The sequence below is a fragment of the Nannobrachium achirus genome (assembly GCF_963921795.1).
Source record: "Nannobrachium achirus genome assembly, chromosome: 17".
In the NCBI taxonomy this organism is placed as follows: Eukaryota; Metazoa; Chordata; class Actinopteri; order Myctophiformes; family Myctophidae; genus Nannobrachium; species Nannobrachium achirus.
The window spans coordinates 48,818,442-48,836,758 of NC_137824.1; the positions used below are offsets into that span (position 1 = coordinate 48,818,442).

General features: G+C 42.2%; 1 protein-coding gene across 2 annotated transcripts in view; it reads right to left on the reverse strand.

The window, feature by feature from the left end:
- The window catches only part of arhgef6 (Rac/Cdc42 guanine nucleotide exchange factor (GEF) 6), a gene marked incomplete at its 5' end in the record, with an annotated part of 35,663 nt that overhangs the window by 14,674 nt on the left and 2,672 nt on the right, over window positions 1-18,317 (reverse strand). For both annotated transcript variants that reach the window (XM_080745819.1, XM_080745818.1), the window contains 10 exons: window positions 182-328; window positions 2,373-2,432; window positions 2,842-2,980; window positions 8,426-8,548; window positions 9,557-9,652; window positions 9,933-10,027; window positions 10,861-10,913; window positions 11,287-11,497; window positions 12,144-12,265; window positions 16,598-16,682. In XM_080745819.1, the coding sequence (XP_080601945.1) occupies window positions 182-328; window positions 2,373-2,432; window positions 2,842-2,980; window positions 8,426-8,548; window positions 9,557-9,652; window positions 9,933-10,027; window positions 10,861-10,913; window positions 11,287-11,497; window positions 12,144-12,265; window positions 16,598-16,682 (1,131 nt within the window). The remainder of the gene's footprint in view (window positions 1-181; window positions 329-2,372; window positions 2,433-2,841; window positions 2,981-8,425; window positions 8,549-9,556; window positions 9,653-9,932; window positions 10,028-10,860; window positions 10,914-11,286; window positions 11,498-12,143; window positions 12,266-16,597; window positions 16,683-18,317) is intronic.

Genomic DNA, 18,317 nt, shown 5'->3' on the forward strand with positions numbered 1-18,317 from the left:
GTCAAATGTTGACTCATATGTTAGCGAGGACGCTATCTAGTGAAAACTGAAAGGACGTCAGAGACGTCATTGGCGATCTTGACTTCCAAAAGCTTTTGCTCGCAACGCATGCCATAGTTATTGTAGATCTACAATTTTCAGAGAGCAACACCCGAGCGCAACCAAACATAAAATGACTCACCTCAGAGGCTCCGTTCTGCATGTGGACCTGGGACATGTAGGACACCAGGCCCAGGCTCTTCATGCCGTCTCCCTCCCATCCCCTCACCGGCTCTGACAAGATCTGAAGCTCCAGGTTCTTTCGCTTCCTCAGGTCCTGGCACTGAGTCTGTGCACATACACACACACAGACAGAAGCACACATGGAGTAACTGTTGATACACTACACCAGTGTTTCTCAAACTTTTACATTTCAAGGTCTCCCCTTAAAATCACAAATTGAGGCTGTTGTTGTGGAACAGAAAGCATGGTTCCCCGATTCAAAACTAATTTCCAATTTCCATTATATTTCAATGACAAACTTGGGTTGTTGTTTTTGTGTCCGGCCAATGCAACATAATGTAAGAATGCACCATTCTTACACACAGACACACCTCTAGAAGGTGACCGGCTCTCATCAAGATATAGAAGATGGCTAGCTTGTAGCTTGGATAACCTAATATGAACTGCGATAGATATACAGACATCAAAACAAGTTTTCTAGGCACTGAACACATGAATAGACTTTATTTGCCATTTCAATATTGAGCTCAAAGAGGTTAAGTTCAGGTTCTACTAACATTGCAGCTTCCCTGTACAAGCTGTACTGTAGCTACTGTAGCTAATGTTTAGGAAGTTACTAGATGTCATCATGTGCAGTTTGTGAATGCTTCCAATTCGGCTTTCTTTCCTTTCTTTTCTTTTTCTTTTTGACTTTACATTGCACTCAGAAATATATGAGAAAGCTGAAACATGCTATTGTTAGACAGAACATCGCTCAGGTACCAGGTGGGGGATTCCCCTTAAACAATGCAACAATGTCATGTTCCACCCTACTGTGTGCACTGTAGGAACTTAAGCAGATGATTCACTACAGGAACATTATAGGTGAGTGTCTGGGGTTCCAAGGTCAGTATAGGTTTTCTTTTTGAAACCTGATTGTTCCAGGCTGCTGCCATTTAATCACACCCACAATTGGAACTACATAAATCACCAAGGACAAAGAGAGAAACAGGCTAATAGATTGATTCATGAAAGGTTTTCCAGCCAGGCCGTATGAAAGTGTGAAGCGTTAACCGCAAAGACCATATTATAATAATAAAAACCCAATTAGAAGGTAGTTTTCTGAGCTCATTCCTCACTTGAGACTAGATTGAGTGTGGGTGTTTTATCAGTCAATCTATGCTCGAAACACTTTACTGGTCACGTGAGAGCAACTCTCGAGGGAACCGTGCAACATGCTGTTACGGTTCAATTAGATAACGTTTTCTACTTTTACAAAGACAACATATAAATCACAATATACTGTAAATAAATATATAAATTAACATCTCTCTCTCTCTTGCTCTCAGATAATTACTACATTTTAACCACTTACATTTTAATGCCATACCTGGAGATTGACATAATTAACTTGACCAAGGTCAGTGATGTGCTGCTGCTGATAATGAAGAACAATTCACAGTGCTGGGGCACCCTGGTGGCTCACCTGGTAGAGTGCATGCCATTAACACATCGGGTGCCCCTGGATTGCCCCATTTATCCACTCTTGCTGCCCAGGCCCACCACCATTGTATTGAATCCGGCCCTGCTGCGTCAATGCATGCGTCATGACGTCACTTGGTCACATGAGCGCAGACAGGATGTTATTGTGTAACTTACTGTATGGGCCAGTGTTGATCATAGCTGTTCATTGCCGATCAAAATTTGGACATTTTGCCGCACCACGCCACAGTTTTAGCCATAAAACAAACATCATAGATAAAGGGCGTTAAAGATGGGGAAATGCATTGGAGTATACGGAGAAAAACGGCCGCGCGATGCTCTCAGCGTCGACTCGAAGCAACTAGCGGCTAATGGGCTACATCCAGGCGCAGCCCCAACCAAACGGTGAGATTCAAAGTTAATACTGTAAATACAGTAAACACGTCAACGCGTCGTGGGCCTCCAGAGACATCAAAGAGTTAAAAGCTCAGTCCTTGCACAGCCGGGCCAGGTTCAAATTGCCCTTGCTGCATGTCATTTCATCATCTCTTGCTGCACGTCATTTCATCATCTCTCTCTCCTGCCATTTCCGGTCTCTCTGCACTGTGACTATCAAATAAAGCCTTGAAAATGCCCCCAAAATAGAAAGAAATGCACAGAGCTGGTTCAGAGTGTGGTATCAGACCTACCACAAGGTTCTTGAATGCTGCCGTCGCCTTTAAAATGTCAGTGTAGTCTGGGTGGGCCTCCTGCAGACAAGCGCACATAAACAAGACAATGCGTTAGCTCAAATTTTATACGTTACAGCCTATATCACTGGTTCCCAAACAGTGGGTCAGGACCCATTTTTATGGGTCTCTTCATTTTTTGTTTCCTATTTTTTGTTTTTAATTATTACTATTTCAAAACACAAAAAAAAAAAAAACATTCCCAAAAAAGAAAAAATGTTGTAAAATAATAATAATAATAATAATAATATTCAATGATAATATTCAATGACTCAACGTGGCGTGAAGCAAAATGTGAGCTTGTAGATCTCCAATTTCTCTTTTGGGTCTTGAGCTAAAAGGTTTGGGAACCACTGGCCTATATGACTTCTATATGTTCAGCAGCAACAACTAGCGGTAATAAGAATCCAGAGGAGAAGGGGATGCACACCTCCACGTGTCTCTCCAGCTCCTGCAGCAGAGTGGGGTATTTGTCCAGCCTCATGAAGGGTTTGCTTAGACTTGTTGTCAGTGTCAGGATCCCCGGAACACTGGCTCCCTGGCTCTCCATGAACTTGTCCAGCTCCTCGCTGTTCACACACAAGCACACATGTAATGCTTGTTAGCCCGTGTTTGGAAAAGTCTCTTGAGTACACTGGTGTTCATGTTACTTGTGGTAATTCATCACAGTAAAGCCACATACATGCGAGTAGCATATTGAGAGGCGACCAACTAGGTCTAAGTATAATGGATACTTTGTCTCATTGACTTGTGGGCACTGTCCTCTCGTCATGTTCGTGAGGAGTGTGCGTCACGTTAATGTGAGAATGTGCACTGTATTTTTGAGTCGCTTGAGCAAACTGGTGTTCCTGTTACTTGCCGTAAACGAGTAAAGGCACCTCCACCGTTAATCCAGTAACACTGCAAAAATAACACTGATACTGGGATTGGCTTGATAGGTCTAAGCTGTCAAATACTGTGACTCTTGAGTAAAATCAGAGTATTAGTTTAGCTATTTTAGAGTATTAGTTTAGCCCTATTTGACTTGTATTTGACTAGACTTGTATTTGACTAGACCACAAAGCTGCATTCCATAATATTGAATGTACTACCCGGGAATTCGTACATGGCAGATCCGATCTGATAACTGCTGAGTTGAGACGGGGAAAGCCTGTTTGAGCTGAGGAGCTATTACACTCCCTAGACATTTTCTAATCATTATTGAAGACATATTGCTTTTGAGCACAGCTAAGTCTGGCACCCCAAGACCATAGATTCCGCCTCACCGTTTTCTGCAGTGCATATTTTAACTTGTATTCAATTGCTGCATGTATTTGTTTTATATTTTGCTGTGTCATTGTTTTTCTCTTGCTGTGTTGTATAGCACGTTGGGGCATTTTAGAATGTGCTCTGTAAATAACATTTTAGTTGAGTTGACACTTGGGAGTTGCATGCAATACCTCTTATCAGACCAGAGGATAAACATTTCTCAATAGAAGAGCAGGTGGACAAACTTCAACCACCACAGTTGTGTTAAAATGTATTGTATGAACATACCCGTACAAGGATTGGAGTTTGAGAACAAAATAATGTATGTCACCTTAACTTTTATCTGTCTGAACCCTACCCTTAGTTCCCCTTCTCCTAAATTAGTGTGGGAAACAGTTGTTTGTAACACTTTTATGGCTTTACCTCGCTATGGGACAATTAGGTCACCACAAGTGCATGAGAGGAGGTAGAGGAAGAGGTAATGATATACAGGAAGGAAGTTTACAGTACACCAAAACGAGTGAGTAGGGCAGTTTAATTTTAGTCGCGCTCAATTACCATATTTTGTTGATTTTAAATAGGTCCATAGTGTTCATTTAACCCTGAAAAGGTTTTAGAATATGAAATAGAAAACCGTTCGCCTATTTTGACATGGCCAATGTAGGGAGCCAGGTTGAACGTGGTACTTAACACTGTATTTTACTATGTATTGATTGCCCATATTTCAGTTTCCATGATCTGCATCGTCAAACACAGCCTTTAATTCATACATGGATGATGGGCATTGGGCAACTGGCGGCCCCCACCTTCACTTAATGCGGCCCACAGGTTAATACCGGAATACTAATATATTGTTGCTTTCAGCTGTTACAATTCCCAAACATGACCTGTTTTAATTCCGTCAGTCTATATTAGTATATTTGTATTTAGGTTCATAAAGATTACATGAGTATATAACACATGCGTTTGAAATTAACTCAAAATGTTACATTTCAGGATTCCATTTAAAAAATGACAAAAAATAATTCCAGATTCCAATTCAAAAGAAGCAAAAATAGCCGATCTACAAGCTCAAAACGCATCGCAGCACGATGCGTTTTGAGCTTGTAGATCGGCTATTTTTTCTTCTTTTGTATGAGTTACTAGAATGACAAAATAGGACGTAGCAATACGCAATGTGGCCCTCTGAGGTGAAGGTGGAAATATAGTGGCCCTCTCCATCATCAAAGTTAACCACCCCTGCTTTAGTTGCACCGACATGTATCATTTGCCAGAACGTAATGTAAAGAGAAAGGCTCCTTTCTGCACACAAAAGATGAACACAAGCTTAATGTGAGAATCAGATCTGCCTGTCAACGTTAACCACAACAATACATATCCTGTCAACAGGCAGCTTCCTGTGTGTGGAGTTGCATTTTTAAACTGTAGCAACACTATTTACCCTGACAACTGACAAACTGCCACTGCAATACTAACAGAGATCACATTGGCACCGTGGCTAGGGCTGTCACAATTATTACATAATCGTCTAATCGTGATTATTTGACATTATCGCAATTATTTTGTCATAATCGTCATAATTGTGAATGTTGAAAAATTTCAGAAATAGTGGAAATAGCAGATCTACAAGCTCACAACGCGTCGCATCGCGACGCGTCGTGAGCTTGTAGATCGGCTATTTCCACTATCAATGTTATTTTTTAAGTAGTAAGTTGTCAAATATGTCAGTAATGTATTTGTATATTTAGGTTATGTGTCATATCTACCATATGCAACTTCAAAGCCTAAAAGCCAAACAGAAATGTAATTATCAACGACAAAAACACAATTAAATCGTTAATCGCCAATTATTTGAGTGACAATTAATCGTCATGTAAAATGTCATATCGTGACAGCCCTAACCGTGGCCTTTTACTTTGTTTCCCTATTACTGAGACCTATATATCACATCACTCGACACTAAAGCCAGAGTTGTATCTAGTTGTGCGTGGGTGTTGCACACTGAAAATAGCCAACTTACGAGCTCTTGATGCGCTACAGCTTGTAGATCTGCCATTTTTGGTAGAAGCTTGCAGATCTGCCATTTTCAACAGAAGCAAAGCACTTTGGTTTATCTAAAATCACGCTGGAGAAGCGCCTGAAGTGAAGTATTTGTATATCTATTATTTACTAATGCAAGAACGTTTTGTGAAGTGAAAAATAACATGCAAACAAGATGCACTTTGACATGCAGCCAGGAGGAGCTGGGGATTGAACCGGGAACTCCAAAAAAGCCGCTGCTCTACCTCCATAAAAGTACCAAGTCGCATTGCACAGCCCTGATTATGTGAGAAGGCATATGAAATGGAAAACCTCCTCTTGTGTGCTACATGTGTAAAAGGGCCTACAGGTATGTGCCCACCCTGATTCCCCAGACATTTGCCATAGTTTATATGAGAAACAGAGTACAGATTTGCATTTGCGTTTTTCTTTCTATCTCAATTCCATGTAGACAACCCAATGCGGAAACAAATCTTTTTTTGCACAATTCTCCCGTGGCAAAATCCACATGTGTATGGAATTTAAGCATCTCTTACTGAAGGCCTGCCTCTATTCTTCTGTAATAAAAGTTTAGCTTAAGTTGCTACTTGGCATTTACAGAGAGAAAGCCTGTCACCTAGTGGCTTAATGAAGAACTACACTATAACGGTTGCATCTATATAAACAGAAGCATTCGTTATAGCGAATAAATGAGGGAGGTGGTGGGTCAATATAGAATAAATCAAAGGTAATTAGAAAAATAGCATTAGCTGAAATTAATGAATTAAATTAAATTAAATAAATAAATAAACAAATAAAGCTTCAAATAAGAAAGTGTTCACTTACTCAAAATTAAATAATAAGTCCTCAAAAAGGTTCAACTAAAGGGAGCTCTTGTCCAGGCACTATTGATAATTCCACTTAAATATCCAAAAAAGAAACAAAAGCAATTCAGTCTGTGTGGTGGGGATGGCAAATCCCCCCTTACCACCTCTTGACCTCAGATTCAAGGTCTGTATAATAATCCTCCATAGAACTGTTCATTCATCCAATGGAATAGGGAAATCGAAAAGATCCAATATCCTTCAGTGGTCTTCCGTAGTCTTCATAAGTACTAGCCACTAAACTACAATAATGTCTTCAGGAAAGCAAGAACTTGGGAAAAGCTCCTCTTGCTCATCTGCTGTGTTCCAATCCAAGAGGTTACAACACCAACACCAATGCCATTTTCAAAAGTCCAATGGGGCTATATTCTGTCCGTCCTACATGTTGTCAACTTGTCACATTGTCCAAATTCATTGCTGCCATTGCACTTTTTTTTATAATTTTAGTTTTATTTCTTTTCTTGGTTCTTGAATTTTAGGATTTTGTGGTCATTTATAGGCTGAGAAAGTCCTCTAATCCAGGAAATCACTCTGAACAAATCCACCTATACACTGACACCCGTTTCCAATACCATCCATATTTTTGTGAAAATCTTTAGGAATTCAACTGCTAACTGTTTCTTTGACTCAACAGTGCATGGCTGTAGTGTGTGATAAAGGGGAGAGCCTTATCAGATTAGCTCAATCTGCTTGCTATGTTTCCTCTGTCTTGGCCATATATGGATTCTGCTAGTGTGGTTCTCCTAACAGGGCATCATCTGGGATACGATCCCTTGTATGCCCATATATGGAGATCCCTAACAGAATGAGAATCCCTTTTATGCCCATATATGGAAATCCCTGTTCTGAGTATCTGACATCACTGTGATGTCACCTGTTTACGCCCATATATGGAGATCACTGCTCTGAGTATCTGGCATCTGTGATGTAATCTGTGATGTCACAGTGATGTGTCAGGGGAACCACAGTGTCAGGCGTTACCCAGACGTCTACGGACAAAATGGTAAATGGTGCATTTATATAGCGCTTTCATCCAAAGCGCTTTACATAGATTGTGCATTACATTCACCCATTCACACACATTCATACACCGGTGGCGGAGGAAACCATGCAAGGCACCAACCAACCTACTCACCGGGAGCAATTAGGGGTTCAGAGTCTTGCCCAAGGACTCTTCGACATTAACTCAGGGGGAGCCCGGATTCGAACTGGGAAAACTTTGTGCTCTAATAACGGTTTCTCTACCCCTGAGCTATGCTGCCCCATGCTTTGACGGTTCTGACAGTAAACTGTGACCTACGGTCGCAATTAGATACTCAGGGTGACTCAGTGGGTCAACTAAGTTAATGTCACAGAAACAAACACAAAAGTTACCGGTGCCAGGCAGTAGTCACAATCCCAAAAAAATCTATCCGTACACGAATCATGCTTTAAAGTTTAAATGTATTACCGGTAGTTTCCACCATTTGGAACTTGGAAGTGACGTTTCGAGCATCACTGGCTCGTCATCATCAGACAACTACTTAAGGTCTCAACATAATAATAAACAATTTATAATGTAATTTCCATTCCTTGTTGTCACTGTGCATTAGCACACAGAACATGACATTTGTCCTGTGAGTTTATCCATCTTAACTATTATGCCCGGGAAGCAGTGAGCGGATAAGTCTTGCTCAGGGAAACGTAAGACTGGGGCGAGCTATGGCCGTCAACAACATTGTGGATTTATTCAACTCCCAGCTCAAGGGCCTGTGTTGTATTTCATCCCACCGCTTTTGTCCCATCGTAACAAAGCAAAAATAAATATTATCTAACCGCAAACAATACAGATGTGTGACATATCCTGACTGTACGAGGGCTGACCTGTGATCAGTGAGGATGCAGACGGCTGAGGGGTGGTTGGAGCAGTACGATAGGTACAGAGTTCGGATCTGACAGATGAGGTTTAGATAGCATCCTGCCACACGTTGCAGGCCTTCTGGAACTCTGAAATACCATACACACAGAGAGAGAGAGACGTAGAGAGAAAGAGAAACACACACACACAGATAAGTAGGGGGGCAGTGTCAAGAGAATGAGTAAAAGGATACAACATATGGAGTAGAGCAGTGTTTTCCAATCTTTTGAGCTCGAGACCCAAAAGAGAAATCTTCCAAGTGAAAATATCCAATCTACAAGCTAACAATGCGCTGCTTCGCAACACGTTGCGATTTTCACTTTTTCTTAAAAGTTACATTTGTTGAATTTATGTTTAATTTTTTTTATTTTTTTTTTATTTATATGCTTTTGAAAAAATGTTAGAATTAGTTTTTATGTATATTAAACTGTAAAACATTTTGAAACTCTTTTGAAATAATAATTTGTAAAACAAAACAAAAAAATAGGGGGATTTGTAATCGTCTCGTGACCCACGAAAAAATAAAAAACAGTCCGCAACCCACAAATGTGTCCCGACCCATTGTTTGGGAAGCGGTGTAGTAGAGAATGAAAATGACTTGAACAGTAAAGTCTCGACTCTGCTGTGATTCAATCTGCATTTGGTTCGTTAGAATGTAGAAGCTTGGAATCATATCCGACTGAAATGCTCAATGCCAATTTTCATTTGCTCAGTAACCACAAGGGGTCTGTGAACATTCCCGTTGGTCAGGACGTTAAAGATGCAGTGCCATGATTATTTTCTGCCCTAAAACATGATGATCAGGTATTATGATTATACTAGGAGGAAGATTCTTTCAAAAAAAGTGTACAGAAAGAGTTAAAAATCTGTTTTTATGTGGCCACACCCACCAGTTCATTAGGTAAAAGGGGAGGGGATGATGATACAAATACACTGGGAAGACAACTCTGCACATTATAACCCCACCCGGTAGCCTATTATTAGAATAATGTTAACTTCATAGACACATATACAAAACAGAAAAAGTACAAAACTATGGCACCACCCCTTTAAACAACATGCATATGAACAGAAGGTGCAGGTTCAACTGGACATACTTGGTGCATTCTTCCAGCGCCGTGCACAGGCCCTGTTGGAAGGTGAGGATCTCCTCTAGGTTCCCACACAGACTGCTGCTGTCTGCACTGCTCAGCCTGCACACAAAGCAAGACCAAACAAGCTGATTGCTAGCCACAGAGCTGCCGTCATTTATTCAAATCATATAATCGCTTTATTGTCAAGTATGAGGTCTGCAGTGATTTGGCATGTGGCTAAGCGACACAACCCGACATTAAATGCTTAATGTAAGACTACTGACAAAGCACAACTGTATGTACAACATAAAGTGATGCACGCGTTAACATTTTTACTGTAGCAAATATATCATTTGCGCAATGAGGACTCTGCGTCTCCTCCTTGTCACGTGACCCTTACTTGTCGCTGGCTTGCAGGGGTCGTAGGTAACAATTCAGCACCGTCTGAAGCTCTTTGACGAACTCCCGTTCATGGTCCAAGATGTCCTGTACCACCTAGGAAAAGGTATCAATAATTGTTTAATGCTTTTAAAAACACAGGGTCTAAAAATAACAGGCTGACCATTGAGTGACAAGTTAAAGCAGCACTATGTAACTATCCTCTTCTACCCTGGATTTGAACCCGGTTTCCTACGCAAGAGCTGCTTGGGGGATAAATTGAATCTTCTATTAGATCTAAATTCATGTCAGATCCTGTGTCCAGGTGAGACATGACCTTTGACATGATCTAAATGTCCCAATGGAAGAGCAAGGAGTCAAAATACAACCTCCCCAATTCATGGGTTGCATTTGTAGTCATAAACAGCCATGTTGAATACTAGCACAGGTGTTTAAATTTGTCTGATTGGCATAAAACTAATGTTCTACGCCAATCAGAACACCTGTGTTGGTCCTCAACATGGCCGGTGTAGGACTACAGTACAAATGCAACCCATGAATTGTAAAAGTTATATTGTATTAACATACTGTACTCTACTCCATGCAGATTGGACAACATCTAACTATCTAATCTATCTACTGTAACTATTCATTTACCGAATGTCTGTCTGTCTGATGTCTGTCTGTACTCTGAAGTCAGTACCGATGTCACAGACTGGCCTGGACACGGAACACCATATATGGGCATAAAGTAGAGCCAGACAGACAGAGATAAGAGATCTCAATATAATGTAGGTATACAACGGGTATTGCAAAACTGGAAGTCAATGGTGACTATTCTGCCCAACGGCCACCGGTCTAGTTACATATTATTCATAAAAAAGGTTACATAATGTTGGCATCTATAAATAAGAGCTCCATTATAACTGTCCTGCGTAATGCCTACTCACCACACTGTAGTAGTTCTTGGTGAGCTGAGTTCCTTTGGGAGACACTGGTTTATCTGCAGGGCCAAGAGAGGAACAAGATTATTGACAGCACATAATAGACAATATAAATGCATCAATCGATACTACGAACGTATGATTATCACTGTTCTAGATCAACCATATTACTGTGGAAAGCAAAACGTCCCGAGTGAAGAATTTACAACCGACGGAAGAGTTGTCAGGCACAGATACGAACACAATGGTCAGTAATATAATGGAATACGGAAGCACCCAAGTTATGTAGAGCAGTACTTCCCAAATGTTTTAGCTCAAGACCCAAAAAAGAAATTAGACGTGGCCCGTGAAACCGTGATGTAGAGGTCTAAAGCGGTCACACTTGAATGAAAATGAAATGACAAGTGTCAGCACCCTTAATGCAGCACTCACCGCAGGGCTTGATCTCGCGGACATAGTTGCTGGGGAACCAGCCGGTCTTGCCACCGATCGAGCCCTCCCACCAGCCTCCCTCCTCCTGCCGCGTCACCACGATCAGGTCGGCCTTGTTGAACGACAGCTCGTCTTCGTTGTTCTGCTTGAAGTTGAAGCGTGCCTTCACCACCACCTGCCCGCCACCACCACTGCCGTTCTCAGACATCTCCTGTCGGGCAGAGAGGGAACAGAGGGCGACTTTAATGAGGGCCCTTATCCAGCTCAGTGGCCTTGTGGTTAGAGTGTCCACCCTGAGACTGGGAGGTCGGGGTTCGATCCCCGGCCGGGTCAAACCAAAGACTCTGAAAAATGGGACCCAGTGCCTCCCTGCTTGGCACTCAGCATCAAGGGTTGGATAGGGGTTCCCTGCGACATACTAGCGTCATGTCCAGGGGGTGTACTTGTACGTCAAGCTGCCTCACGCTACAGAAACAGGGGGAGGGCTCCTGCCCTATGGGGCCTCATGGCTCGGCAAGGCTTATTTTAGTTACTTATCCAGAGTAACTCTCAAAGTCTCAAAGATCAGAGAGAATGGCGTGAACCCTTGTCAACAAACAACAGCATCATGTACTGTAATAGAGTGCAAAGCCAAAAAACTATTCAATGCTAAAAAGCACTGCAATTATTGATTTATTTTCTTAGCGGTTAGCCTATAGATCACTCGAAAAGTATTTTATAAAATGTATGATTATTTTTTTATAATCTATTAAATCGATTAGTTCAATTGGGCAACATCAAACCTAGTGGAGTGACAGAAGCACAGACCGACAGAAAGACATTAAATGTGCATGTACTGTTTGTGTGAGAGAACGTACCGCTGGCTTAGATTGTCTGCGCAGAGAGCCTTTGGATTTGGCAGAGGATGGTGTGTGTGAGGAGGTGGAGTGACTAGGAGATGAGGCACCGGACTGCGGACATGATCTCTCAGCACCACAATCTGTGGAGACACACACACAATGATATTTGGCTTGTGAATCACTGACTGCTACTATGAGACAGAGACACATGTACTGTACACAGCAAGGGTTCTCAAACGGTTTCACGTCAAGGTGGACCCCCATCTACAAAATATATTTATTTATTTTTGAACAGTGTAAAATATGGTAAAAGTGGTTAAAATGACTGTGATGCTATGTTAACTTATTATGCTGGGGGACCCCCTGGAACCCACCCAAGGAACCCGGACCCCACTTTGAGAACCACTGCTGTACACACACAAGATTTGAAGCAGTTGCATAATGTTTTACGAGGACGACAGCTTGATGGCCATTCATCTGCGGATGAGCTGCTGTTCTGCTCAGCCCCAGGGACAGTGGGAGCATTAGGGGCTGACACACACACACACACACACACACACACACACACACACACACACACACACACACACACACACACACACACACACACACACACACACACACACACACACACACACACACACACACACACACACACACACACACACACACACACACACACACACACACACACACACACACACACACACACACACAAAAATCGCATCATCTAACACAGTATATAGCACCTTTATCCAAGGCACTTTACAATGATTTTCACACACACATTCATACACCAAAATGATTGTGTGATGCTATCTACTGTATATTAACTACTTTTGGTGGTGACCCACCCGGAACCCCCCCAAGGGGTCGGACACCACTTTGAGAAGCACCAACCTAGACAGCATGACAAAAACATTAAATAACGCATCATCTAACATCCACTGAATACTGCTCTGTGCCAGGCGAGGGCTAGAAGTAGAATACCAAGGACCACTGGTCAAATGCCCATAAAATGACAAATTGCGTAAAATTAAATGATGTGCCACAAACCTAAAGCAGAGGGCTATAAAAAAGGACCAACTACTTGAAATGGCTCTGTTTAAGAAACTCACTCAACCCTACGCCTCTGTTCAGTGCTGTTCAGTGGCTCTGTGAGGAAACACTCATTCATCAGAAAATTGACATGAAATCTGCTGTACCAATATCCGTGCCAACACTCGGCCATTGCAGCAGAGGGGGGCGCTGTATGTACTGTAAGTAAACTAAGTACTATGTATATAGGTATAGGGCCAGGTGCTGCAATGGCAGGTTTGCAAATGGAATGACTGATGGTTCAATATTTGTTACCAGCACTCATTCGCAAACCCTAAGCTGAACACACTCACTCAGACATGACGCTCAGTACAGCGCCTTATACAGTACGTATATGAACACGGTAATGCTATTTACAGGAGGACTATATAAAAAATTACAGTAACCGTCAATCTGTTGTCCAACATTTACATGCAAATTAAGACGGCTCAACAACTTTGCCTATAATCTGAACTGGACCATTAAACAAAGACATTTTACCAGTACATTTTTATCAGTGTATCACCCTTCAGTATCGTTTTCAGTTACAGAGAAGGGTATTTCCACAAACAAAGAGACATCCCAAAATATGTTATTCGAGATGGCCTCCTAGTTAAATGTCTGAAAAATTAAATTACTAATCTGTCATAATATTCAGACAGACCAGAATGTAAACATCAGGATTTTACCCTTCACCACGCTAAACAGCTGCTGCAAGCCTGCAACTGAAAAGGGTACAGCTGCGTGAGCCACCCTACCATCTGGAAGGTACGACTAACTGGACACAGTCCGAGACCAAAAACTAGTAGGGAATCAATGACCACTTTTACAATGCAGTCAAGGACACAGTAGGCACACAGGGCTGCGTTTGCCTGCATGCTCTGCTAGGAAAGCTCAATGGTTCCACATCGCTACTCCCCAGAGGATCCCAAACAAGCCACTTTCTGCCAGCTCCGTGGCCAATGCAGGTTTCTGCAGCTGCAATTGAAAACGCACACAGACGTGCATATAGCGTTTCAACTGTAAAAGCATGACAGCATTTTCTCGCAGAGTCGAATACATGCACACAAACACATTATAGTCACACTAGGGATGGGACGATATGAAAATTTCATATCACGATTATTGTGACAAAATAAATCGTGATTTACGATATCGCGATAATCACAGTCCATTATCCTGGGAGGAACATTTGCCAACAAATAGCCGATCTACAAGCTCATAACGCGTCGCGGGTCGCGACACGTTATGAGCTTGTAGATCGGCTATTTTTTGGCAAAGACATTTGATATAGAGTGAAAAAAAGACTATCATGTATGTATATTATAAGCTCAGCAAATAAAAGGTGAATTTATCCCAGTGCATGATGGAGGGTGATATCACGATAAATAAAATCTCAAAGTGTTTTTTAATTTTATCACAATATACGATAATATCGCTTAACGTCCCACCCCTAAGTCACACACACAGACGAGCGATAACGAAGATGATCCTGCCAGAGTATCACGAGTAAAACACACAGTCACACACACAGAGGCCCATCATTGTCAGTGATCAAATTAGCCGACTTTAACCTGGGGCCACTTCATTTGGAAACACTTCAGGAGCCGGTAGAACAGCTTCAGGACATCTGCAGCTATATTAGACTTGCATACAAAGCAGAGACCATGTGGGTCCACTTCACAAGCAGTGGAATGCAACCTTGACTTCACACAGACTTAAAAGATATAGGCTAGGCTGCCTACATTAGAAAGTGACAGTTATTTTACAACGGCATAGAAATTTAGGAAACACATTATGCAAATAGAACATGCATTTATTGTTTTATTATTTTTTAGACGAAGGAAATGCATAATAACGTGTCATCTATAGCAGTATATCAAACATACAGTGACAAGCCTGAAGGTGGAGCGGGCTGCGTTATGACTAGAAGGATGTTGATTAATTTCCTAGGTTCTGCTGGATGGTGCTGATATATTGCTACTGTGAGGTAAGAACAGGAGGGGGACAGATATCAGCTATTTGTATTTAATGTCCACCCACAACACTGCCAAAGTGTCTCAACTGCTCTCATTGCGCTACACCGTACTATGATGTTTCTGACGGGGAACATGCAGAACAACAAAGGCCAGTTAAAATGGGAATGTGCATGCAAAGTTTCTCAGAAATCAGACGCTGCGTTCATGATTTGAGGCATTTTGTTCAAAACGGGCCCCTCCTGCAAACTTTGGACACCAATCTTAGCCAATATGGAATATGAATCGGAAAGGTCTGACAGATCTGCCATGATCACATGGTAAAGAGATAATGTGTACCGATTTGAATGACGTTTGGCTGTAGGGGAAAAAATCTGTAGGAGTAATGTAAAAAATGTGTATCAAAAATCAGTCTCCTGGTGGCAAAAAAAAACATTTTGGGCAGAGGTTTTTCCTTGGCCTCCAAGGCGTGTGCAATGCATACAAAGTTCCATGCTGTGAGCGGTCCAAAGGCGCCAGAGATTAGCTGCTCACAGACGGACAGACATGTGGACTGACAGGGGTGAAAACATTGTCTTTGGCTTGGTGGAGACAATAATACAGGGTCCAGGGTGGCAAAGAAATAACCTATGCCTCTGTGTGTTTCTCTGTGAAATGTTAACGTCAAGTAACAATGACGCCAAGGCAAGCACGTTGTTTCACGTTATCGAGCATACGGAATGTATGCCTGATGATAATCGGTGATGTTTCACTTTGACTTAATTGTGTAAAAACTTTGCCTTGTCATAACCTTAAAGCCGTTAACTAACATGAAATCGTACTGTAAATGCCCAAGCATAGGGTACTACTAACTGGATATGAATTGTGCGGACACTGGATGCTCTATTATTGACCGTGTGTAAACATGGAAAACAGCGTGACACCAACACACACTAACACGCCAGCTGGCCTTGAGCACCACACGCCGTTTAAATTCACAGGGGTTCCCAGAGCCAAGCCAGCCGGTGAGAAATGACAAGACCATGCGCACACATGCATGCCTCGACATGCGCACGCACGCACACACACACACACACACACAGGGTAGTGAGCAGAACTTTAATCTACAATGCCAGCAGTAGAGGTTTCAGGTTTAAAGTCTGTGAAATGATCACAGCTCGTTTATTAAAGCGGTTACAACCTCTGACAGCAGGGGGTTGAAGCATTTAAAACACAGATCGTACTGTATAGTGAAGTCTATTAAAATGCTGTAGTCGTAGCTTGGGAGAAAAATAATCTTTCCGGCATTCCTTTCTGCCGGTAACGTGACTGACCGACTCGTTCAGAATGAGAGCCCCGGGGCTGCAGACAGATAATGAGAGATCATAATGAGAGAGAGACAAGAAATAGATAGAGAGAGCGCTAGACTGTTTCTCCTACCTTGAGTGGCAAAGTTGACAGCCAGCAAAGTGGTCAGGACCTTGCCAAAATTCTCCCCAGTGTACAAGCACTCTGGTTCAAACCCCTGGAAAATAAAAGCAAAGCAAACTTAAAATCCAACTGCAGTCCCCCCCAAAAACCTGACACACACTCACAGCCAGACAGCCACTGACAAAGACAATTCGGTTGAAATTCACTATTTCTACTGATAGTACAAACAGTGATGTTGTAACCAGAACAGAAGCAGATGTACTGACACACACGTACTGACACACACACACACACACACACACACACACACACACACACACACACACACACACACACACACACACACACACACACACACACACACACACACACACACACACACACACACACACACACACACACACACACACACACACACACACACACACACACACACACACACACACACACACAATCCAGAGATAAAAGCTGTTGAATGACCCATATTCTTCAAACTTCAACAATGAAAACAGTTTCCTACTCATTTGCGATGTGATGCACAAGCACAAGCAAACACACCTTGTCTGTGTCTCTCCCTTGCTCAACCTGCCTCCCCCCCCCCCCCCCCCCCCACACACACACACACAGAGCTTGCTTCACTGTGTCTCAAAGACAGCTATCCTCTTTCTGCCTGTAGATAAGGTTTCACATTTTAAATAAAACATCTTAAAATTTGAGTTTGAGTAGTAAAGCATTACTCATGCATTCTGAATGCCAGTGGTTCTGAAAGTAGGGTCCGGGGACCCCAAGAGGTCCTTCAGGGGGTTCCAAGGGGTCCCCAGCAAAATGCAGAACAATTGAGCATTTAAAAGTAAAAGTGTTAGATCGCAAACATGTTGTAACAATGACATGTACATCTGCTTTTTCCAAAATATTTTCACAAATATTCTCTTATGGGACACAAAATGTTTAAATAGGGGTTCGCCGCAAGATCCATATCAATTTGGGGGTCCTTTTTATACTTCGTATAAAAGTCATCGCGGGGGGGTACCAAATAACCATATTAACAAAGTGAAGGCAAATAATGTGTGAAAAGTATGGACAAAAGTATGGTTTATGTATTGTACACTTGGTATCATGGTGATGGTGACTGGTCAGCATCGTGCAGGAGGAAAACCATTCCATCAACAAACTCAACCCATGGGTTTAACAGGCCAAAACGTTACTATAATTAACTTGGATTAGGAACAGCCACTACAGATGTTCTAGACCGTGGGCAGAGGCTTACAGTTGCAATGACTCACACTGTGTTGTTACTGTACCTCACCGACTCTATAGTTATCTATAAAAACAAGCACAGCACACTCATATATATAGGATATACTCCTGTATAATTTATGACATGTCCAAAAAGCTGAGACCGTTGCTGCTGCTTCCCCTTTCCAGCACAGAAGTGAAAGCGGTATGACTGCTTTCTTTGTGCAGTCACATGACGGACAGGCACTATGTGCATAATTTGGCTGTGGCTAAAAGGAGAGGAGGGAAAAAAGTTTTCTAACCATGATGATCACATCACTGACCAAAAGGATGGGCAGGGCTGAGTGCAGAGCCACAGCAAACCCCTGGATGAAACCGTGTAGTGCCTCTCCAAAGGCCTTCTGCCCCACAAGCTACTGCACTGCCACAAAAAAAAAGCCTAATTATGGACTAGGGGATGGATGGTGGATAAAAAGGACCTCCCAAACATTAA